This window comes from Apodemus sylvaticus, chromosome 1, assembly GCF_947179515.1.
Source record: "Apodemus sylvaticus chromosome 1, mApoSyl1.1, whole genome shotgun sequence".
NCBI classification, from domain to species: domain Eukaryota; kingdom Metazoa; phylum Chordata; class Mammalia; order Rodentia; family Muridae; genus Apodemus; species Apodemus sylvaticus.
This window is the reverse complement of record NC_067472.1, coordinates 152,146,176-152,170,278: the sequence shown is the minus strand read 5'-3', so window position 1 is coordinate 152,170,278 and position 24,103 is coordinate 152,146,176. Positions and strand designations below refer to the sequence as shown.

The window sequence follows — 24,103 nt, the reverse complement described above, 5'->3', positions numbered from 1 at the left end:
TCCTTAAACTGACACTTTGGCTAGACTTCAGAGTAATCATTTTGAGCGTCATTTCATCATGCTCAGTAAACAAAACTCATCATAAATCCAGCCAAAGTCCTCCAGAAGGTTCTTTTAAAAACTGTAAAAAATGGAAAATGTTATGTGTTTATATGGTACTGATACCAAAGGAAAATGAGTTTGCAAGGCCTGTGTTAGAAAAAGGAAAAACCTCAAAATGTAGGGTAACATTTCCAAGAGAGAGCTATTGCTTCACATAAAACTCTCGGCTAGATTGACAGCCTCCAAACCAATATAGCCTGACCTGGTTGTTTAGTGAGGTTTGGCATAGGGCTAGCATGCACACAGACACACATTAATGAGTGAGTGAATGAATGAATGAATAGAAGCTGTGTGGTGAGCCTAGAAAATGAGTACTTGCATTGCCAAGGCAGGAATATTGTGAACTGGATACCAGTGTGGCTGAATTACATGAGACCCAATCTCAAAAGGCAAAACAAACAAACAAACAAAAATACAAGCAAAAACACACAATGAGAAAACAAAAAGATCCACACAGCCTGCCTGGTCAGTTTAATCATAAGAAACTACACTCAATGCCCTATGGTTCAATCCTCAGTATAAAAATATAGCTAAGGTAACAAAGCAAACGATTTACCCTGTAGTATTTTTACCCACCTTGAAAGTGATTCATTGCCCACCCTTATGTCTAACTGAACATTTTGATGATTATAAAAACTTTTAAAATGTGTTCTTAACAAATCACTATTTTTAAAAAAAATGTGGATGTCATTAATTATGCAGCAGTGTTGCATGCCCTTAATCCCACCTCTCTGTAATTTTCACTGTCATTTTAAAACAGATGTCTTAACACCAACAATCTACTACTATAGTGTCTGTATGACTGTTCTACAGTTTAATCAGAAGAATCATTCCTCTTTTTGCTTAACTACCTTCTTAAACATCTTAGCATGTGGTTCTCAAACACACCCTAATTAACTTTCTTTGCTTATCAGATGGATCCTTGAGCAATAAAGGGTGGATACTAGTTCCCACCATTTTTATCCTGTATAGACTCTCTACTCCTATAAAACTGATGGCATTTGTGTTTAACCTTTTAAGCAAAGATAACTAAAACATTCCAGTAATACATGTCAATGACAAGTTTAAAAAAAATCACAGCACAAAGACAAGTATTTAAGCACTGTAGGGATTGCCAGCTAATTAATCAGAATATGGGTACAGCTTCCAAATAGTCATAGGTTCATAATATTCTATACCAAGAATGTACATAATACCACAAACTTATTTTCTGAAATAAAAGTTTCTAAAATATTGAAGAAATGCTACATTTATTCAGTTAATATTTCTATAGTGACACTGTAATCAAATTGTTAATCAAATGTAGCCACCAAAAGAAACAGACTCTTGATATACTCACCACATTACAGTGTATATGTTCCATAAACATTATCCTTTTCTTATGATTGATATAACTTACAGATCTAGATAGGTGCTTTCCATTTTCTTCATGAGTGTCCACGTTACCAGGTCATTTGTGATCCAAGGCCATGTCATTTTTGCTTTCAACAAAAACAAAATGCAAAAACAAAACCCCACAAATTACTTTAAAATATTTGTATAAAAGATATTACAAAAAATAGGAAACACTCCATTTTCCAGCTCTTGAGCAAACAATATTCTCACTTCTTTTTTTTAACTTTTTTGCAGTGTTCTCACTTCTCACATGATTCTTTGCTTTCATTTTCTAAGTTGGCCTGGAAACTAACAATCTTCTAATCATAGCATCCCAAGTGCTGTTATTACAAGTATGTACCGCTATATACATCTAAGAAAATTTCCTATTGTGAACAATAGGCAATGTAATATATGGTGAGGCACATTGACTAGATTTCAGAGTTACTCTAAGCTCAATTTCTGAAATCATTATATTCAGACAAGGTCCTATGTCATCATAAATCTAGTCAAGGTCTCCATAAAATGTTCACATTTTTCAACAAGTTTACCTTGAATGGGTTATGTTTCTGCGGCTATTAGGATCTTCAGTCATGAACTACATTAATAGAAGGATATCACATGAGACTAATATAACATGAATACAGATATAGCATATTTCAGAATCAGATACTATGCCCCCAAACCATACTTTAATACATTTTTAAAAGCACATATTCTGAGATGACACATATAAAGACAAAGAATAAAAGCTTCTTTGAAAGGTGATTAAATAACTAAGAAGCAATTTCAAATTTTTAATTGTATAAATCTGTTTAAAACAGAAGGAATTTTGTATTTCATTGTATAACGTTTGTAATTCACTTTCTACCAATATTCTACTATACATAATAGTCTCTAGGAAGCCAGTTTCCAGTACATAAACAGATAATCTTTCAAAAATTAAGCTATAATAATAATGAATAAAAAGTTGAAAATATGTATTTTCTAATAAATTTTCAAAATTCATGTGTTCAAACAGGATTTCATTGTATAGCCCCGAAGCTGAACTATTGATCTCCTTGCCTCCATTTCCAGTATGCACCAATATAATTGCTTGTTTCTTTGGAATCAATCTTTCATACATGCTAGGCTGAACTACCTCCTACATAATCAAACTCGTTCTTTTCAATCTATGTGTGTGTCTTTCTATTTTTATAATAAACCTCTTCATGCTCTGCTAAAGAAACATAAATGATGTCAGTCAAGATATTTAAGTATTCAGAATACATAACTATGCATATTAAAAATTCAGAGAAATAATATAATTGTTTAAAGTAACATGTGCTCATCTACATATTCAAATTAAGATAAAGTAGGGCATGATAAAAATATATGTGAATTAGCATGTTGAAGCAGAAGGAGGAGAGTGCACAGTCATCTTTGCCCATAATGGAAATTTGACATCAGTCTAGGTTATATCAGACATAGTGTCAAATTCCCCTAAAGCAGGGACTGAAAGATGTCTACATGGTCAGGAGAATTTTATGTATCAAAATTTCTTCTATGGATATTTATACACTGGCATGTTAATGCATAATTCTAACCTGTAAATCGTCTAAAGAAAAATGTTTTAATAATCTATAACACATAGTCAGAATGGTATTTACACCAGTAAAATAAAAGTTCATCTTAAAACTCACCTCTGAGGGGTCATTTTTAGTTCAGGAGTAATCCCATAGATTTTCTTCCTAGTCATCACTCACATCCAAGTATCAGTGCTTCCTGTTTACCAACTTCCAGAACATGGTAGGGGGATTAATTAGCAACTCCTAGACATGACAGAAGCTGCATAATACCATCAACATACATATTGACATGGATACTGAAAATTTCATAAGGCCCCACAAAAATGAACTATAATTAACTTCTGAGAAGAGTCTTCTTCAGGGAAAACATTTTATAATTTAATAACAAGTAATGAACCTAAACAAATGTACAAAGAAGAAACAAAATGGACCTAGTACATGGTGAATGTCTCTGTGTGTATTTGTGTGTGTGTGTACAGATATATGCATGTGCATTTAATGCACGTGTAAGTGTATGTATGTATGTATATTTGTAAGCTAAATTATAGACTATTAAGTAATAGAATGTTTTGAGGATTGAAAAATACCTTGTATTCCATGTTTTAATTCATCAGAAATAATGAAATACTAGTGCCATAACTGACATAAATTTAAATATCTGATTAAATATCTCTACATACCTTTAAGTGAAACAAGTTTAAGTGAGCAGAATGCCTTGTAAATCTTATCAAATCCATCTTGATTTTCCTTACCTGTAAGGTTTTGTACCAATGCTTGAAGTGAATATCAGAATTCTGGAAAGTTTTCAACCATCTGATCCTAAGAAATTAGCTTGAGCAAACTTCATTGTCTTTGTTTACTTAATATAAACTTAATATAGTAATCTTTAACATTAATTTCACGAACAATCCACATTTGGATTTACTCTAACTTTAACAAAATCACAGACAAAGAAAAACCCCACCAATTGAATTGCTCTATGTATTTATTATCTATAGTTAATGCAGTAAGAGGGGTCAAAAAGCTTGCAGGCGACACAATTTCACAAGAAGCATTATAGGGAAAGAGAAGGGCTGAAATTTATCAACTGTGTCTTAGGGTCTTGGTGGACGCATTCCTGGGGGAGGTGGGCCTAGAAAGGAAAAATTTAAAAAAAAATCCCATTAATTTTATCAAGAGTATGAAATACCAAAGGATCTGGATGTCAATACCAGGTACTAACATAACAACTAACCTCTAATTCCTGGTGGAGGGGGTCTCATTCCAGGAGGGGGCATGCCTATCGGTGTCCCTCGAGCAGGGGGAAGGCCAATGGGTGGGCCCATGGGTGGTCTCATACCAGGTGGAGGAGCCATAATGCCTGAAAATTTGACAAAAATAAGTAAACACTTAAAGTCAGTTCAGTAAAGCGGTTACAATTTAGCACAAAACAGTGGTTAAAGAAATGAGCCAACAATGGGGATGAGAAATGAAGTTTCTTATAGTATAAAACCTGAGTGTCACATTAATACCAAAGGACCTATAACTTTTTGTTTACAAATATGTCAACCAATCAACAACCATATGATCTAAAAATGTGACATGGCTGAAAGAGGCACTGGTGTGATTGTGGCAAAACTTGTGGAGTGTTATCTGACTTGGTTACTTGGTTTAACTTCCTCTCCTTGAAATGAAACCAATCACAGATAGCTCCTTAAATGGCCAGGAATCTTAAAAAAGGAGAAATTAAAGGTAGTCCTGAAATTCAATAGTCCTAAATTCTTACCAAGACAAGAAGGTGATGCCTTATTCATCTCTAACAGAGTACTTAAGATGGTAGTTCCTCGAGATTATAGAATCACATAGAAACCAAATTATTATTTATCATAAACCCCTTACCTGGAGGTGGGGTTGCTCTGCCTACAGGTGGAGGTGGAGTTCCCCGTCCTGGTGGGTACTGGGTTGGGGCTCCTGCAATACTGGCAGTAGCAGCAACAGCAGCAGCTGCAACAGTGCCTCTTCCCTGTGGTGTCATGACCTGTGACATTACACCAAGAAGATAAAAGGTAAGGGAGAGTCTCCTTTTCCTAAAAAAAGAAAATTGATACAAAATATGTTCTAACCAGGCGGAACTGGTGCAGGCCTTTAATCCCAACACTTGGGAGGCAGAGGCAGGCAGATTTCTGAGTTCGAGGCCAGCCTGGTCTACAAAGTGAGTGCAGGACAGACAGGACTATACAGAGAATCCCTGTATCAAAAAAACAAAAAATCAAAACAAAATACATTCTATTCCTACTACAAATTTAATGACTGGTTCTTACTCATCTTATTCAATTTCTTTAAGTTAACACAGAATACATCCAGGGACTTATGAATAATAAGCAAATACTCCTGAGCTGTTGAAACAACAGTCTGGATCTTTTCCTTTTTTGTGTGTGTATGGGGGTTATGTTTGTTGGTTTGTTGGTATGTTTGTTATTGTTTATTCTTTCTTTGAGACAATGGTCTCTCCATCTAGTATTCTCAGATATGATAAAAATCCTTGAGATGTATCTGCCTCAGCCTTCATACTGCTGGTAGTAAAGGCATGCACTACTACATCCATCTTTAGTCTAATTTTTTAAATCTTAGCATATTAACATTTTCTAAGCTTATGAATATTTCAAAATCAGGCATATGTAACTGAATCTTTAATTAATTACATCAAATTAAATTTTTTAAGCTAGCAATTATTAGTCACTTCCTTTTACACAGTTGAGTATCAGAACTTTTTAGAACATATGCAACTTAAATAGTATAGACAAAGCTTCATGTTTCCACATTTCATCATTCCAAGGCTCTATTCCTATTTTCCCATTAAGAGAAAACTTTTTTCTGATTCATACCTGCTGGGATGGGCCTCCAACTCCTCGGACAGGGCCTGCTAATCCAGCAGGAGCTTGGGGAATAGGTACACCTGCTGGTACTCCTCTGCCAGCTGCTCTTCCAACCCCAGGGCCACCTGCCGCACCAGCAAGAGGCACACGAGCAATGCCAGTCTAAAACAAAAATATATAGCTTTAGACAACAGGATGAATATGCTCAAAACTAATTTCATTGAGAGACTAATTCTATTAACTAATGTTTACAATCCAACTATCTCCATCACTTTATATACAAATAAATAAGTGATGGTATAACACAACAAAAATCCTTCAGCAATCTGCAGATTTTCAATATATACACCATGACCATATAATCTTACATAACCATAAACAGAGCAAATCCTGAACAACTTCTTCCCAATAAAAATTCATTTATACTTCTGTCCTTCATATACACTGTATTTACTTTACCTTCAAATTAAAGTACCATGTTTCTATCAGAGTACAAGCATTGCTTTGGTCAAATCAAAATACATGTCCTTTTTTACTACACCAGAAAAAATAAAATATACAAGTTCAAGGCTAAACTTTAGTGCTTTTCCATAAAGATATATGCAAATGTGAGTGGGTGTCCAGTTTTTCCAGTGACTGGACAAATATAGTTTATAATTATGTGTTTGATTATTATTGATGGCCATCCACAAAACCTTGCGAAAACAGATTAACACTAATAAATAAAATAGAAGTTAATTCCTTACCATAACTGAGGGAGTATCCAGTACATAGGTGCATATGTCGAATCATAAATAAATCCTTAATTCCTAAAGATACAGCTGAACCATGTACTGGAATCAAGTGCTAGCTATATTAATGTTCGTCTACTGTATACTGATAAGACATCCAAATAACAAAATGTCCTCTGAATTATAAATCAACCCTTTGTATATAAATTAAAACTGAAAGACAAATACATGCATGTCCTGTCCTATATCTTTCTTACATCTTTAGGAGGTGGACCTTCCACAGTCATGGAAACTAAATTCTCCCCACGTAGCAAGACCAGGCCCAAAACCCGTTTTTCTTCACGTTCTGGTTGTTTTGCATTCTTTGGCCTATAAATAAGAAGTAAATAAACATTAATAAATTCATTTTCTGATTCTTAAAGGTTTTATTTAAAACTCAATGCAACATTTCCCATTAAATAATGTTCTATTTGCCTGTTTACTCTGAGTACGTAGTCCTGTAAAAATAAAAAAAAAAAATTCTGTGAATGCTTGCTGGATATTATAAAAATGTGAAATGATGGGATTTTTTGCAAAATTTAAATACAGATGACAAGAGGCATAATTGAAGCCTCTATTATAATAAAATAATAAATCTATTATAAACTAAAACCAAATAATATTGACATATTTTTATTTTTGTCAGCTGGTATTTATGCACTGGCAAGATACAATGTAAGGATTTGACCAAATCCTGAGAAAGGGTTAACAGGTATGATAGCAAAATTTACATGTTAAAGTGTCTGTAGTCACTGCAGTCATTCTATGCAATATTGCTTTAGCTCAAATCATCCTTCTAGCTCCTACCTCCCACATCCATGACCCCAAAAAGCCTTACTTGATCTTCCTGAACTCATCACAATCACAGAGGATCAAATTCATATGCTTGTCAAAAGCCTTAAAGGTGCCAATGAAGATTCTTCCATCTTGCAGGATACATCTCATTCTATAGTCAATGTGCTGCAGCATCTTGCTACTCTTACCCACAGTCTGCCAATTAGAAAAGAACCATGTTAAGTGCATCTGTAGCCCAGTTTTCTAACATTAGCTTATTCATTACATACATTTATAATCATGTTTCTTCAATAGTTTATTTTTCAAATGTCTTCTAATTACTGAAATATCAAATTTAATTAGATCACTAAAAATATCGACACTTCTCAGAACCGTAAAGTATTATCTTATTATCTAACAAGATTAATAGAATTTACTCATAAATTGGGAGCCTTTCAACCTAATTGCACCTTAGAGTTGTTTATTTCAATGGTCAAGAATTCCTTCTACAAGAGTACATGAACTTTAACAGAGAACCTGGTCCTCTGAATTATTTTGTAAACGTAAAAAATTACCTCAACAAAAAACTATGAATAACAACTCAGTGAATTTATAATCAATCCATTAGCACCACAAAAGGCATCCAGACCCACCAAACCCATATCACTATTATGAATAAAGTTTAAATAGGATCAGGGTTACAAAATTGATATTGGACTTCATACACACGTGATTACCATGTGCCCCTATTCTTCCTGTCTCCAACACCAAAATGCTGGTTTTAGGCATGAAGTCACAATACGTAAATCTGAGAATAGCCTCTTCTCTGTAAATCTGTGTCCTTGATTTTCAGAATCACAGTAACCTATAGGATAATCTCTCTTTATCATTTGTATTTCTCTGTTAATTAAAAGCTGTCCTTTCCCAGTAGTCTGTGCTTGTGATCTGTAATTTGACTTAAGAGTCATCTATCTACAAGTTGGTCCCTTAAAAGATTTAGTCACTGAATAAAAGTGACCTAAGGCATGAATTCCTTGGTACCCTTTCTAAAGTTTTGATCACTCTATACAGAATGAGCATCAGTCATCTCTTAGTAGTTGAGCAGTCAAATGAGCATACTTCTCTATGGATGTATCTTTATTTCTAATATTTCTACTAAAAATTCATACACTTAGGAACTATGATGTGGGGTCATTAAATCGGCTATCCAACCCTTTACTTAACTTAAATATACAACTTACCATGATTGCTGTTCCACAATAGCCGTTGTCAACACTAAAATTTCAAGATCCTTAATACTTGGAGGAGGGCTATAAATAAAGGTTTGATTCACACTATTAACACACAATGTAAGCTTGACCAAAGTTTCACAAACAGTGGACGGGTCCTGCAATGGAAAACATACTACATTTGTACCTTAATCCATGGATTAAAAAAAATTAACAATTTTCAAACAGTATAACTTCATAAATATCCATGCTCTCTCTCATGTCCAGCTATGAATAGTCCCAGTCCTGTATCTTAACACTACTATTATCCACCAGCTCTATGAATCCCATTGGCCACCAGTATTGGGAAGATTCCTGGGTATGTTTCTGGATGCAATTATAGGCCAGATAGCAGTGCTGCCTTCCTTTGTGACTAACATGTGATCACAGTATATATCTTAAGCTTGAGAAATCTACCAGTCTCTGGCAATTCAGCAGTGGTTTACAGATGAAACCTACAATTCCCAGCGTTTATTTAATTTTTTTTTAATTTTATATGTTTTGTCTGCACACACACATATCTTTGTTTCGTGCATGTACCTGGTGCACAAAGGTAAAATGGTATAAGTTACAGGGAGTTATGAGCCTCCATGTGAATGCTATAAACCAAAAGGGTATCTTCTGAAGAACCCACTGAGACATCTCAAAATATTATTACCAGGTTTTTATACAAGTGCTTATAAAATTACATCCTCTTGCTTGGAAGGCAAGCACTTATACTATCTTCACATTAAATATTTAATTTTATAATATTAAAATATTCTAAAACACTATATTTCAAAAACAACATATTTCAAAAACACCCACATTTTTCAGTTCCCAAAATTTATCAGTATCTCATTTACTCCTCAGTTCAAAATCCACTTCTCCCCTCCTTAAAACCATGATAGAAAATCTTCCTCCTCTAACCAATGACGATGCCATTGAACAGCATAAAATACAGAAGCTGAAAACTGACATATGGTTAAAATAAAAGTATACATAATGCTGAGGAAGAACTCAGTGGTTGTTTGGCAGGAACAGTTTTACAGAAAATTTTTGAACTTTTTAAATATTAAAAAAGTAAATGTAAACTACAATAAAGGCCTAGGCATACCATTTGTTAGAAAATGATTGCAATTTAAAGCCTAAAATTTTCACAAATATTTGGCTATTTATTTCAGCCTAGCATAAAATTTTCAATGCTTTTCCTTAGCTGCCTATATCTTAGGATTACAACGGCACCCTGCCCATATTTAATCAGGAGTTTAAATGAGAATCTGAAGTTAGAGAAAAGGTATTACAAAGCCCAATCTGTCCTTAAATCTACTATTATCTATTTTATTTCAGTTCCTACACTGTTCTATTAAGTTTAGCCTTGAATTTGTAATCTTTAATGAATTTGTAAACTTTAAACTTACAATCTTGAGTAACTTGACTGACTACAGAAGGTAATAAAGTATTGATTTAAATTAAAATCATGTCCTGTCTTGTCCTCCCTCATATCTCTGTAACTCTGAATGGGTAAGACCAATAAAGCCTTTATTTACCTTCCCTACCAAAAAAAAAAAAACACCAACAACAAAAACTTCTATGCTTAAATATCTATGACAACTTAGGAGAGGTTAAGGAAGGATGGGATGATGCCTAGAATTAAGGGCTAACCTAGATTACACAGGAAAACTTCTGGGTATCTCCAAACAAAACAAACAGAAAAGCTGTCACATAAGATAGTAGTTACATGTATCAAAACAAATGTTTAAGAACAGAATCCTTCATATTATTATGTTCTGCAGTATTTGCAGAATGTTTGGACATATAAAATTATCGCATTTAAAATTTGTCACATTTTGCCCCAGGAAGTGATGGCAGATACCTTTAATCTCAAAACTCAGGAGGCAAGGTATGAGGATCTAAGAGTTCAAGGCCATCATTGTCTACAGAGCAAGTTCCAGGGCAGTCAAGGTTACATACAAAAATCCTCTCTCAAAATAAATAAGCAAACAAATGAACAAGAAAAAGAAATCTGCCTGTCCCTGAACTGCTAGGATTAAAGGCATTTGTTACTATACACAGCTATGCCAAACTCCCAAAACTAATTCTGAAATGTATGTAGATCTTATTCTATGATGAATACTCTTAATTCTTCTTATAGCCTTTTCCTTCCTATCTTTAAATATCACAAGTAACTCAAAAAACAAATCCTTGTTTTGGTATATATTTCATCAACAAAAGCTAGCACACTGTCCTTTAAGGTGGCATTATTTGGTTTTTGAGATACTCTACATAGTACAGGCTATTCTGAAACTCAAAGAGGTAAACATGGCTGTCTTTTTTGACAGAAATCTAACTGCCTCTGCCTTCTTTGTGCAGGCATTGCTGGAAAGTATTATCAGACTCAGCATGATCCTGCTATTTCATAATTGATCAGCCACAATGTTTAGAGCTGACAATGTTAATTCAAGTGAAGTCAAACTCATGGATAATGTTATGTAAATGAATATTTCTAATCTAAAAAATTTATTAAAAATTGTTACTTGGACAGCGGTGGCACTCACCTTACTCCTAGCACTCAGGAGGCAGTCTGACCTAAATTTAAACTAGCCTAGACTTAAGAGAAAGTTCCAAGAGAGTCAGGATTGTATAAAGAATCCCTGATTAAGAATAATATTATATATTTAAAAATGTAGTTACTATAGATAATATATGCATATAATATAAATGTAGTTATTATAGATAATACATTCAAATATATATATATTTGAGTGTATACAAATATCACAAAATAATGGCTATAACAATTTGACAGTGAATGATATCCTAAATAGAGAAAATCTCAAAGCAACCTCAATAAATAAGAATCAAGACAGGGTGACCCACTGTCTTCATTCTTATTTTACATGGTTAATTAAGATAGTAAAACAGAAAGAAATAAGAAGAAACGAAGGGGAAATAGTCATAAACAAATAAGTCAATAACTGTTTACACATGTTGTAATACTGTAGAATATATTACAATGTTTCTACCAAAATGCTAGAGCTAATCATTTTAGCAAACTTCTACAACTCAAAGCCAATATACAAATGACATTAGCTATCTATGTTGCTACCAAACACACTAAGGAATCTGGAAACCTGATTGAAAATTTTTGCAATATGGCCCCAGGTAAGGATTCTCTTTTTAGGATTAGCAAAAAGGATTCTGTTTGCTCAGGAAGTAGTGACAACTGATATATACTACAGATCATGGGAATCTAATGGCCTTTTCTGGTATTCACAATCACTAAATGCATATAGTATGTATATAAACATGTAGGTAAAACACTTATATACATTTAAAAAGAATAAACAACCCAGTTATTAATAGGCTTTAGATATTAATAGAGTCCTCAAAAGAAGCATAAATATCTTCAAAAATCTTTAAAAGTGTTTAGCAGGTCTAGCAAGATGGTTCAGAAGTTAACAGCACTGGGTGTACTTCCAGAGGTCCTGAGTTCAGTTCCCAGTAAACACATGGTAACTCACAACCATTTATGACATGAGATCTGGTGCCCTCTTCTGGCCTGTAGGCATACATGCCAAATAGGATTGAATTTCCTTTTTAATATACAAGTACATAAACCTTATTGACCCTGCTATTCCACTCTAGGACATATATGTATACAATATCCTACTACCCTCATTTGTTCAAGCATGTTAATTGCTGGTGATTCCTATTCATCTATAAAGTAAATGAAATCATGAAATTCACAGGGAAGATCTGCAAATTGCAAAGAATTGTAAAACATAAGTAGTGCTCTGGTAATGCAGAAAACAAATCCAACAATCAAAAATGCAATTTCCTTTTTTAAGAGATTTATTTATCTATAATATGTAAGTATACTGTAGCTTTCCTCAGACACACTATAAGAAGAGGATGTCAGATCTCAATAAGGATGTTTGTGAGCTGGGATTTGAATTCAGGATCTTCGGAAGAATTGTCAGTGCTCTTAACCACTGAGCCATCTCACCAGCTTCAAAAATGCAATTTCACAAAACTAAATAGCTTCTGCACAGAAAAGGACACTTAGTAGAATACATAGATACCACTCATAATTGCAGAATACCTTTGCTTTTCATATCTGACAGAAGAAAACTGTCTAGAATATGTAAAGACATCAGAGGCTTGAAATCAATAAAATAAATGGTCTGAAGAGATGATTCGGTAACCTTAAAGTACCTGTTTTGGGTCTAGGCACCAAAATAATGGTTTACAACTTTCTATCAGTACAGAAATCTGATCAAACTTTCCAAATATATATATTGCATGAAAAAAACATTTTGAGTTACATTTTGTATGAAGACATTCCTTACCAAACCCATAATTTATCAAACAAAACACCCACTGTCAGGTGTGAAATACCTCCCTTGAGTTGGTACAGTGTGGTGCAGACTATCCCCTTCCTCTGGATAATATACATTAATGTAATTGTTTTACATATCCAACTAAAACCTGATAAGAACCTTTGCTTAAGATAACTACATAATTTATTTGCAGAGAATGGAAATATCTAACTGGATTGTGCCAGAATCTTCCTAACTGCTTGCTAGTTTTCAGTGTCAGAAGATGCTATACAGGATGCTGGAGAAAATCATTCCTATTTTGTTGTGATCTCTGTGAGCTACAATTAACAATCAGCCTGTTAGGATATGACCATTGATATAAGGATGTCATATATGTTATGGGAGTAGACAACAACTTTCTAATTTAATTGTTATTTTTTAATTATTTATTTTATTAGCTTTCTGAGACAAAAATCTCTCTACATAGCACTGACTGGCCTGAAAATCATAATTTGGTCTGGCTGGCCTGGAACTCACATAGATCTACCTGATTGGTAAAATTAAAGGCAGGCACCACCATGCCTAGTTTCAATGATAGTTTTAAAAACTAAATAAAGGAAGTGAGCTAGCTCTGTCTATTATATGCTATTATGCTTTTGTAGATAATCATATAGTTCAGTTCTCCCAAAACACAAGTTCTCTTGGATTTTTTTGATTTTGTTTTGTTTTGTTTTTGAGACAGGGTTTCTCTGTGTAGCCCTGGCTGTCCTGGAACTCACTATGTAGACCAGGCTGGCCTCAAACTCAGAAATCCACCTGCCTCTGCCTCCCAAGTGCTAGGATTTAAAGCGTTCACCACCACTCACCCACACTAGTTCTCTTAAAACACTGTCTACACTTTTAGATCTATAAACTAAAATTTATAGATTCTGATACCTTCTGAGGCCACTGTAGATTCCTGTAAAAACATATAATGTTTATTTTTTTAAAGTGATAAAATAGGTGAAGCTAACACACTCCATACAGCTGAAAAGAATTCAGGCACTATAGGGGAAGCTACAACTATTATTGTTAAACTGGCATAGCATAAAAACGTAATACCCTCTAAAACTTTATGCCTTCTAAAAACTTTATACCCATATTAGTAAATATTTCACCTCATATCAAAAGCTTCTCTTTGCAATGGATGGTGCTTTATTTATAGACTTTCAGTTGGCCAAAAGTACAGAAGATAAATGGAGGGCTCAGTCATAAATTATATCATACCTCTACCACCAATGTCTAAGAAGCCATGACAGAATGGGTAGAAAAATTATGAACCAGACATCAGAGAACTTCTGGAAAATAGTGTCTTCTTGATTTGGCAAAGTTATACTTATTAACTCTCACAGTAAGCACGTATAGATGCCTGCACAAAACTTAAGTCAATCACTAGTCCAACATGGATGGGATGGGCTTTTTAGGCTCCCTCCTCACATTAAAGTAACAATGAGAGATAATCCTGTAAAAACACATCTAGTATAGAAGTACACACATATAATTTCAACAGTTAAGTCAGAGAAGCTGAGAAATAAGAAATCCAGGCTTTCTGGGCCAAAGTATGAAACAGTCTCATTTTGGAGTGGTTTATCACTCACTACATAAATTCAAACTGCCATGCTGCTGCTGCTGCCGCTTCTGCTGCTTTAAACATCTTGGGTATAAGTGAAGCGTATAGCAACAGCATAATATTTATAAATGAGGCATCTGTTAACATTTCATACCATGACCAAGAAAGCCTTGTACTCTGTGAGCACTATATGGCCATGGTAGACAGACATTCAGGTAAAACACCACACACACATAAATTTTCTAAATTAAATAATTTAATTGGCTTAAAAAAATGATCTGCAAAAGAAAACCAAAGTACTACACTGTAAAATAGAATCTAAGTAAAGTAAACCTAAATCGGAAGTATTGCAGTAACATTATAGATGATGTTTTTATTACATGATATAGTGATTAAAAAATAAATAATTATGGTGAAATACTTTCTGTAGAATTTTAGGCCCACTGAATCATAATTAAAATAATTCGGTATATTCATAAACAGAACATTTCTTGAAAGTAATAAAAGGTAATACAATACTGTGTAAAATATCAACAGGGGAAAAATCTCACAAGAGGGCATTATATAAATTCACTAACGAGTAAAATTTTTGTAAAATAAAAAAAATTCAATGAAAAAGAAAATTAAATTTCCTTAATGCATTCAAATAGGATATGGAAACACGACATGTATATTAAGATTGTAATTACACCGGCTTCAATGTTATTTAACATGTAAATTTTAGAAACTTTCTAAAGTTTCTGTGTGCCTCATGCTGGGTATGTGTATATATATATTTTTTCTGAAAAGTAATTGTATCAATTAATCCTTAGATAACTTATTCTTTTTTTGTATTTTTCTTAAGTTTGTAATTAATTCTAACCTGTTTTCCTTGACTTCCACCACCTTGAATTTGCAATACTGCTTTAACCACCTCTTGGTGTCTCAGCTAAGAAAGCCTGTCTCAGCTCTGCCTGGAAATCCACCACAGGAACTTGCTGTTGCTGAGAACGTCGTGGGTACAAGTGACACCTACAACAAGAGTACAATATTTTTAAATGATGGATGGCATCTGTCTATGTGGATAGCAACAAACAGGAAAATATAAACACCATTACTCTGAGAGCCTCCTTTAAAAAGTCTAACATAGTTTAAAATATTGTCATTTAGATACGAACATGACACTAAACAATTAATTAAAAGGGGATTTCTGCCAACAAGAATGGATAAACTACCAAATATTTGTTCAGTATGGGGATGCATTGTAATAACTAAAAAGCCAAATGAGTACATTTGTTACTGATAGATTTGGAAGCTATCAGTAACAAATGTACTCATTTTCCAATTACATTATGTGAATACAATAATTTCAAATCTGTGATGGACAATGGATTTTAAACGATTTACAAATCATTAATGAGGGCATTTCTCCCAGAGGCTACCGAAAATGTTTATACTCAATAGGAAGAGAGGCAAATGGTAAAATTAGGCCATTTCAAACTTACTTTTTTTTTGTTCATTCCACCATGTAATATTTATACATAATAGAAATCTGAGGAAAACAATTTTGTCTTCCTTAACATGAAAGTGTTAAGCATGGTCATATATGCCTATAATTCCAATATGCAGGAAGAACAGACAAATAGTTTGGCACAAGTTCATGGGTAATTTAAGTTTATATAGAGAGTTACAAACAAACTATATTAAACTAGACCATAAGACCCCATCTACTGGTGCCTTGTGGCACATGCCATTAATGTCAACATGTGGGAGGCAGATGCACACAGATCTTTAAGAGTTTAAGGATAGACTAGTCTACAGAGCTAGTTCCAAGACAGAGCTACATGGTGAAACCCTGTCAGGAACACTGCCTCCCACCACCCAAGAAAAGGAAAAAAAGAGAAAGGGAAAAATGCTCTATTAAAAGAATCATCAAAATGAACAGACATTAAAATAGCACCTAGACATTAGTAATCTCAGCACCTAGAATGTAGAAACAATAGAATTTGTAAAAGGCCAATTTCTACTTAAGAAACTTGCTCTTTTCTAAGATTTATTTATTTTATATAAATAAATTTATTTATTTTATATAAAAATGTTCTGTTCCAAATATCCACATGGCAGTTCAAAAGCTTCTGGGAAATGTTATCTCCAGTCCCAGGAGACTCAAATGCCAAATGTCCTCTTCTGGCCTTGGATACTAAGTACAACTATGGTACACACACACACCACACACACACACACCACACACACACACACATGCATACATGTACGCACACAGGTACGCACACACATATATATGCAGGAAAACCATGCATATATACATACATATGATTAAAAATAAACATTTAAAAATATATGCCCATATTATTTTACACCTAAAAAGAGTTAAGCTCATTGTAACAAATGAAAAGATTGAGTCATGTATGTTATTGCTCTACAGAAAAATGCTTTAGCAAAACACAACAGCCATATCCTGTCACATAACAATAATGCAAGTACTCGGAAGGTAGGGACAATTGGATTGCCATAAATTTGAAGTCAATCTCGTATACAAAGTGAAAAGTAAGACTACCAGGACTACCTGGTGAAACCTCCAAGAAAAAAGAAACAAAATCAGAAGAAATAAACAAGCAAATGCCAAGAGATATATATTCTAGTGGAACATAAGCCATGATTTTAAAGAAGCCAGGTGTGCTGATGTGTGCTTTTAATACCAGCACTCCAAATGTGGAGGCAGAAAAATATCATTTCAACCAGGGATGGCTCAAATGGCAAAAGCTGACTTCTGTTAAAACAATACAATGACAGATTTAATTATTTTGTTACATCTCATATATTAGGTATTTAACTAATGTCATTGTAATCTCTTTTTTTGTATGATAGTTTTCTGCTATTTGATTCTTAACTCATAATTCACATACTCTCGGTTGCTCAGTGAGGCTGTCCTTCTGCGTTTGACCTGGACCTCAACTTCTGGCACGTGCTGTTCAGTAGTTCTTCTCAAGTGTAAGCGATCCCTGAAAGAGAAAAATATAGCAAATGCATGAATTTATTAAAAAACATATTTAAATGCATTATAAGGATTTAAGAGCTCTTGCCTAGGAAGCAAGAAGCCCTGAACTCCATTCCCAGCTCTGTGTAAGTAAGAGATTTTAGTACATACCATTAATATAAGCACTAATGAGATAAAGACAGGGACCGCTAAATTACAAGTTCAAGGATACTCTCAGCTACCTAGCAAATTTGGCATCAGTATAGGCTAAATGAGTCCTTACATTGAAACATAAATATAGGATAAAATGATTCAGTAGCTTAAGAATTGTCAGCCATGAATACAAACCAGACAATCTAAGACTAATCCCTGGACACTTGAAAAGGTGGAAAGAACCTTCTCCACAGAATTATGTTTATTTGTATATGTATGTGCCATTCATGCAAGCTTACTCTCCCTACTGCAACACACTTAAAAATTAAAATTTGAAGGAAAAATAAAGGCTTTGCTTATAGTCTTTTTCATTAGTATAGTTGATATTAAAAGGTATTAATAATCTAATTTAAAAAAGGTAAAATTATGAGAAAGTATGCCTTTGTTTCCAGTACTTAAAAGAAAAAGAAGGAACAAAGGCAAAAACAGGCAGATCCCTCTAAATTAAGAGCAATGTGGTCTAGAGGTCAATTCCCAGGAACGACATGGTGGCTCACAGGCAACTATTTATACTGAGAACTGATGCCTTCTTCTGGTATGCAAGTATACATGCAAATACAGCATTCATATTTGTAGATTAAATAAACATTTTAAAAAATATTAGGACCTATGATTTAAACATGGTTTAGTTAGGGAAGAAAATTACATAAGAAAAATCTGGATGAAGATCAGGAAATGATGTAAAATATATTATTTGCAATTTAATTTATAATTATATTATAGTTTATAATTTATATTATTTGCAAATGTATATCTCAAAAATATGTGTGTAGATGTAAAGCACACATACCCCATATGTATCAGTCCACCAAAAAGCCAAGATTACTCCAAACTATTTAGGAAAATATTTTTAGATTATAACCCATTTATATAGCAGACTATCAAAATCATAAAATCCAAATTGGAAAAATTTTAACTAAAATATACATTTGTACATATAGCTATCTTCATGATGGACAAAGAAGTAATAGGGTTGCTTAGGTAAAATGGTATAAATAGGCTGAGAAAATGCACTATCATTTTAAGATCTGGGAACACCTCACAAAATGGCCGTTCTGTCAAATTGAAAATAAGAGTAAGAGCCTCAGTGTGGCCATGTTAGGAACTGCAGAAATTACTCCTAATACTGAAATTAGAAAACCAAATGCAGAAAAGACAAATGAAAGGCCTTTGACAAGTCATAAAAGAAATGTGGAATGTAGAATCCAAATGCTAACTCTAAATAAATTCTACCTAACTGCAAAACTAACAGTAACTGAACCAAGACTATTTGAGACATCTTGTTACTAGAGTCTAAAGACTGTATTATATTATATACAACATCTTAAAGGTATGTTTTTGAAGTCACACTACAATGTGAAGATTACAAGTTTAAGGTTAACCTTGGCTAACCTTGGATCAGACTGCCATGTCAGAAAGACACAAACATCCAAAGCAAATTTTTTTTTCTAAAATTTACCAGTTTTAAGACTACAACATAAATACTACCTACCCATAAATGTGAAGGCAAACAAGATATATACTTTAAAAAAAGCAAGCACATTAAAAAAAAAACACTAAAATGTTGAAAGTATAAACTCCACACAGGAGTATACCATACCTGTGGTTTCAAGGGCTGCAGAAGGGAGAATGAAGGGTGGGTCACCAGCTCCACCTCCAGTGAGATACATACCATGTCTGACATTAAGGTAAATTATTTCAGAATCCTGTTTTAAATTTTTAAGTGTTTGATAAAGAAATAGAAATTGCAGTCATTTTGCCCATTATTCATTCAAATATAGAGTAGTTTCTATTTCAAAAACAAAAGTCATTCATCAATAAAACTGTCCATTCTTATAGCATGCGTAGCTGTTTTTTTAATCATTGCCTTCTCTTTAAGAAATTAAAACGTTTATTTTCACTGCTACAAAGAGATTAGAATTTTAAATTTGGCAATAAAATATAAATATAAATTTCTTACCTGGTAGGAAATACTACCAATAGGTCCTGACCTGGCTACATCGCTGTTGTAAATTCTCACCCACCTATTCTTCTACCGAAAAATAATATTAGGGTATCACCTGCTCTGACACACAGGAACAGGTTGTACACACTTCTAATCTCTATATTCTGTCTCTTCTTACCCCATCTTTCAATATCAGAAGTCACAGAAAAATTCAACCCTCCCCCAAACTCACACCTTCTATTATCAAAGGTCTTGGAAGACAGGTCTACGCTTGTGAAAAGGAGCCCATACAAGTCTCCTTTCTTTACTGCGACACTGCAAGAAGGGGGGGGGGGGTAAATATTTGTCAATGCTATAGCACCAGGTTAAGGAAATGGTAGTCATCCCCTTAATGCCAATACTGCACAATTCTTTAATTCCCTTCTTTTGTCAATGCAGGGAGAGAGTAGTGTCACCTCTACTGCACCAGGTTCCTGTAAGGTGCAAACCAGTCCTCAGTAGGTTCAGTTCTCAATGTCCTTAAGAAGGGGTGTGGCTGAAATTCCAACACCACATAAATGACAAGTGCTGTTACTTCCTTCGATTTGCAGCATAAAGGGGAGGGGTCTACTGCCCAGTAAACACCGTGCTGCGCCTGCGCACTTCAGCACCTCTGCAGCAGCGGCCATCTTTACAGATCCTCACAATGGCGTTTGACATAGGACACGACCCCTTAATAATACCAAGATGACTTTGAAGGATAAAATTCAGGATGCCGTGAAAAAAAATAAAACAAGACACATTGTCTTATTACCTCTACTCAGTGATTGGGTAAAAGCAAGTATTGCATAGACTTCATAAACTATTCCCCACTGTGAGGGGTGATTGACAGTGACAAAACAAGAAAATGGAACACTGACACATTCAGCCCTATCTTGTAAACAGGGAACAATTCTACAAAATGAAACAAGACGAACAAAATCTACAACCCGATTAGAAGAGAAGATCGCAAGAAAAAAATTCCTTAAGCTGAGGCCAGGTCATCCCTCACAGGTTCTGTTCTCAACAACCCCCCTTCAATATTGGTACATTCCTTCTATCTACTTCTAGATCCCACCCTGGAAAAGCCCTGACGCAGACTACTAAGCTGCTGGGCTAAAAATGACAACCTCCTGCCTCAGTTCTATAAGACTTCCCATACAGCAATTTCCTCCATCCACTCCCATCAGAGTTCTAAGGCCCCGAACAAGTGATTCAGAAGCACTGTGGCTACCTGCAACCTGGACAAACAATCGCTTCTCTGAGTTGCAAGTATCTTCTTGCCGCAAAACCACATGACCTTGAAGTGGTTACAGAGGTCTCAGAGTAAGTCACGTACTAGCACTAGCCTCAGACTGCACGCACCTTCCTCCAAAGCAGCCGTGCCACCTCAACTCAGCTCCGACATGCTTGAAGCCACATGAAGCACTGACAGAGCTCCAGGAGCCGAGAGACCGTGACAACACAGGCCGCGGCAACAGAGTTCCAACTCCCCCCACCCCGAGTGCACAGGCCACGGCAGCAGAGCTCCCACCCCGCCCATAGTCTACAGGTTGGGGCAGCCGAATTCTCACGCTCCGCAGCCCCCAGGCTGCGGCAACAGCCCACCGGCCATGGCACAGAGCTCCTGCTCCCAGGACCCCTGACGGAGCTCCTACCTCCGGAGCACACAGACTGCGGCAGCCCAGTTCCCATGCCCCATAGCCCACAGGCTGCGGCGGCAACAGAGCTCCCGCCCCGCCCCCGCCCCCCGCTCCCGCCCCCACCCCCCACCCCTGGAGCACGCAGGCTGTGGCTGCAGAGTTCCCACGCCCTGTAGCACACAGGCTACGTCAATAGAATCACAGGCTAGGGCTACAAAACCCCCTACCCAGCCCAGGAGCCCACACGCTACACCAACAGCGCTCCAGCATCCCACAGCCCACAGGCCTCACAGTAACAGTTCCAAAATGTCTGAATCTACAGGTTGCGGACGCGAGAGTTCCCACTCACTCTCAATCCAGAGTCCACAGGCTGCCGCAACGAAGCTCTGGCATTCCGGAGCCCTTAGGCCGCACAGTAACAGTTCCAAAAGCCCCGAATCTACAAGTCATGGAAGCCAGAGCTCCCACCCCTCCCCCACCACCGAGCACTTAGGCTGTAGCGACAGAGCTTCGCCATCCTGGATCGCAAAGGCCGCTCAGTAACAGTTCCAAAAATCCCTGAATCTACAGGTCGCGGCAACATAGCTCTGACTTCCAGGAGTACAGAGGCCGCGACAAAAGAGCTCCCGCATCCCGGAGCCCACATGCTGCGGCAACACAGCTCCTACATCCTGGATCCCAGTCACAACCTCAGACCACCATAATAAAGGCAATGTATCACACGCAGGTGCCGCACTAACACACCCAAGGACTCCGTCTAACGGATTGCTCGCTGATTCTCGAAAATAAAGCTATCTGGTTTATCAAAAACGTCAAGAACACTAAATCTAGAATATTTTGGTCAAATAGGGAGTACTTTCACAAGTCCAGCTGACCTTCCTCGCTCCATTGCGTTGCAAATCACTCCTCAGAAGCAAGCGTCTGGCATCTCCAGCTCCCTCTCCGCTCTGCGCTAGACTTGCCGCAATGGCTCAGGTTTATCACGCTGTTCCCTACGCATGCGTCCCAGGCAATGGCTGCACATGCGCACAGTTTTTGCCGCAATGCAGGGTCCATGTCCTTCTGACCGCAATGTCCTGCCAAAAGGCAGCTACCTGAGAAATACTATAGAAATTCCTATAGAAATTCCAGCAAGTATTTTCAAAAAAAGCTGTCAAGCTGGGCTAATGAATATAATTACCTATTTCTAAATACATGTCATTAAAAAATAGTTCTCAAGTGGTTGCAAGCATCACGGATCTAAACGTGATTTTAAAATACAGGTTTTTTTTTTTTTTTTTTTTTTTTACCATATGGGAGGGGTTTAAAGGTTTTATCTCCAGTATTAAGAAGACTGTAGTTTCAAGGCTATTTAATATTACAGAGTGTCACAAAAATGATTTATATATATATATATATAAACATGAAGCCCAGCCAAATTGTCAGATGCCTAAAATTCTGTACAGAAGGAAGTTATACTTAGTCGTAATTCAACATTTTTTAATGTATTAGTATCTGTATTTCCCTTTTCTGTTAGAACATATGATTGGAAAGAAAAATATTTCCTCCAAATCACGGTGTAATTAAATTTTAATAGAAAAAGCATTTAGCTATGAAACTTTTGTAGCTGCTTTTTGTTGTTAGTTTTGGAGACAGGACTTAGTAAATTTTGTTAGATTTAAACTATTACCAACAATGAATAATGTCTGGGAGGTGGAAAGTAGACACTATTCACTAATAAATATATGACCTCATAGAAATGGCAATCCAGTAATTCCAGCTCTAAGGAAATTTATTCTAAGAAAGCAGTATTTTTGCATACTCAAGGCCACCTTGGATTCAGTGTGTTAAAATATCTCAATTACCATTCTGTAGATAGTGGATACATATGACGGCATTTGTTCTGTAACTTTTAGCCTATTAATTTCCTGTCTGCCTAGTTAATATGTTGTTGTGATGGTAACTTCAACATGCAGGTATCTGTAGATTAGGAAAACAAAATCGCAAGTACAGAAAAATAAGGAAGCTAAATTTACATGGGTTTAACATACCTTTACCCTTTCTTATTGACAGTCTCCAAGAACCCTTAATGAGGTATTCTAATGGGTATTAAAGAATTTCTGTTCTCTACTTCCCTTCTCCCCCTACTGAGCTAAAACCCAGTTCCCAAACATCCATTCAACTTCAATGAAGATACATTCAGTTCTAACTAGAACCAAAATCTGAACTTTAGAAAACAGGTGAAAAAATGTCTTTACATAGAAATAAAAAAGTAGTTGCCTCTGTCAGTCACCATGGAAATGCAAATGAGAATCACAGGAGAGACTACTCGTGGAAAACTGAAAAGACAATAGAATAAGGGCTAGGAATGTAGGAATGTAGCTCAGCTCTGTTGGGGGTGAATTTTGTTGTTGATTTTCTGAAGCTGATTCTTAATCTTCCCCAGGTGTTCTTGGAAATTCCTCTGTAGCACTAACTGGCTTAAAATTCAGAATAAGCCTCAGTCTCCCAACTGCTGACATTATAGCTCTGAATCACCATGCCTAATTTTGTTCATTTGTTTTTGGTTTTTTTTTTCCAGAGTGGAGGGGGTTGGGTGGGGGTGAAGGAGGGGATTATTTTGTTTTCCCAAGTTGGGGAGATTCTGAGACAGGATCTGTCCTGGTGGGGTTGGAATTTAAATTGAAGGAATTATGTGGTGTTAGAAATC

At 35.6% G+C, this 24,103-nt stretch overlaps 2 protein-coding genes and 2 non-coding genes across 5 annotated transcripts; all 4 read right to left on the bottom strand.

Annotated features, from left to right (window-relative positions):
* Positions 1-22: 22 nt before the first annotated feature.
* On the bottom strand, positions 23-89 carry LOC127676595 (small nucleolar RNA SNORD64). The gene has a single exon (XR_007976051.1). It is a non-coding gene; the product is annotated as a small nucleolar RNA SNORD64 (small nucleolar RNA).
* A 1,821-nt stretch (positions 90-1,910) lies between these two features.
* LOC127676604 (small nucleolar RNA SNORD107) lies at positions 1,911-1,982 on the bottom strand. Its single transcript, XR_007976060.1, has one exon. It is a non-coding gene; the product is annotated as a small nucleolar RNA SNORD107 (small nucleolar RNA).
* A 2,029-nt stretch (positions 1,983-4,011) lies between these two features.
* Snrpn (small nuclear ribonucleoprotein polypeptide N) lies at positions 4,012-8,773 on the bottom strand. The gene is made up of 7 exons (XM_052178485.1): positions 8,685-8,773; positions 7,508-7,659; positions 6,888-6,999; positions 5,909-6,061; positions 4,923-5,061; positions 4,279-4,404; positions 4,012-4,176 (listed from the first exon to the last, which is right to left on the bottom strand). Exons 1-7 carry the CDS (start codon positions 8,685-8,687, stop codon positions 4,139-4,141), a joined length of 723 nt encoding a protein of 240 aa, XP_052034445.1. The 5' UTR covers positions 8,688-8,773; the 3' UTR covers positions 4,012-4,138.
* Positions 8,700-22,403, bottom strand: Snurf (SNRPN upstream open reading frame). 2 transcript variants are annotated; one of them, XM_052178495.1, is made up of 4 exons: positions 22,290-22,403; positions 17,525-17,620; positions 15,484-15,632; positions 8,700-8,830 (listed from the first exon to the last, which is right to left on the bottom strand). In XM_052178495.1, exons 1-3 carry the CDS (start codon positions 22,301-22,303, stop codon positions 15,527-15,529), a joined length of 216 nt encoding a protein of 71 aa, XP_052034455.1. In that variant the 5' UTR covers positions 22,304-22,403; the 3' UTR covers positions 8,700-8,830; positions 15,484-15,526. The 2 variants fall into 2 exon arrangements, with proteins under 2 accessions (XP_052034455.1, XP_052034451.1); XM_052178491.1 differs by lacking the exon at positions 22,290-22,403 and adding an exon at positions 21,430-21,487 and having other exon boundaries at positions 8,734-8,830.
* Between the last annotated feature and the right edge of the window lie 1,700 nt (positions 22,404-24,103).

What these genes read in the sequence shown, in the direction of transcription:
- Snrpn (XM_052178485.1), bottom strand. An exon ending in GATGAGTTCAGGAAGATCAA is followed by an intron (nt 7,000 to 7,507) that starts GTAAGGCTTTTT and finishes TCTTATTTATAG; the next exon opens with GCCAAAGAATGCAAAACAAC. An exon ending in AAGGTCCACCTCCTAAAGAT is followed by an intron (nt 6,062 to 6,887) that starts GTAAGAAAGATA and finishes TTTTTGTTTTAG; the next exon opens with ACTGGCATTGCTCGTGTGCC.
- Snurf (XM_052178491.1), bottom strand. Translation starts at nt 21,473, where the DNA reads ATGGGGCATGGGAACTGGGCTGCCGCAGTCTGTGTGCTCCGGAG. An exon ending in GCAGTCTGTGTGCTCCGGAG is followed by an intron (nt 17,621 to 21,429) that starts GTAGGAGCTCCG and finishes TTTCTCTTTCAG; the next exon opens with GGATCGCTTACACTTGAGAA. An exon ending in GCCTCACTGAGCAACCGAGA is followed by an intron (nt 15,633 to 17,524) that starts GTATGTGAATTA and finishes CTCTTGTTGTAG; the next exon opens with GTGTCACTTGTACCCACGAC.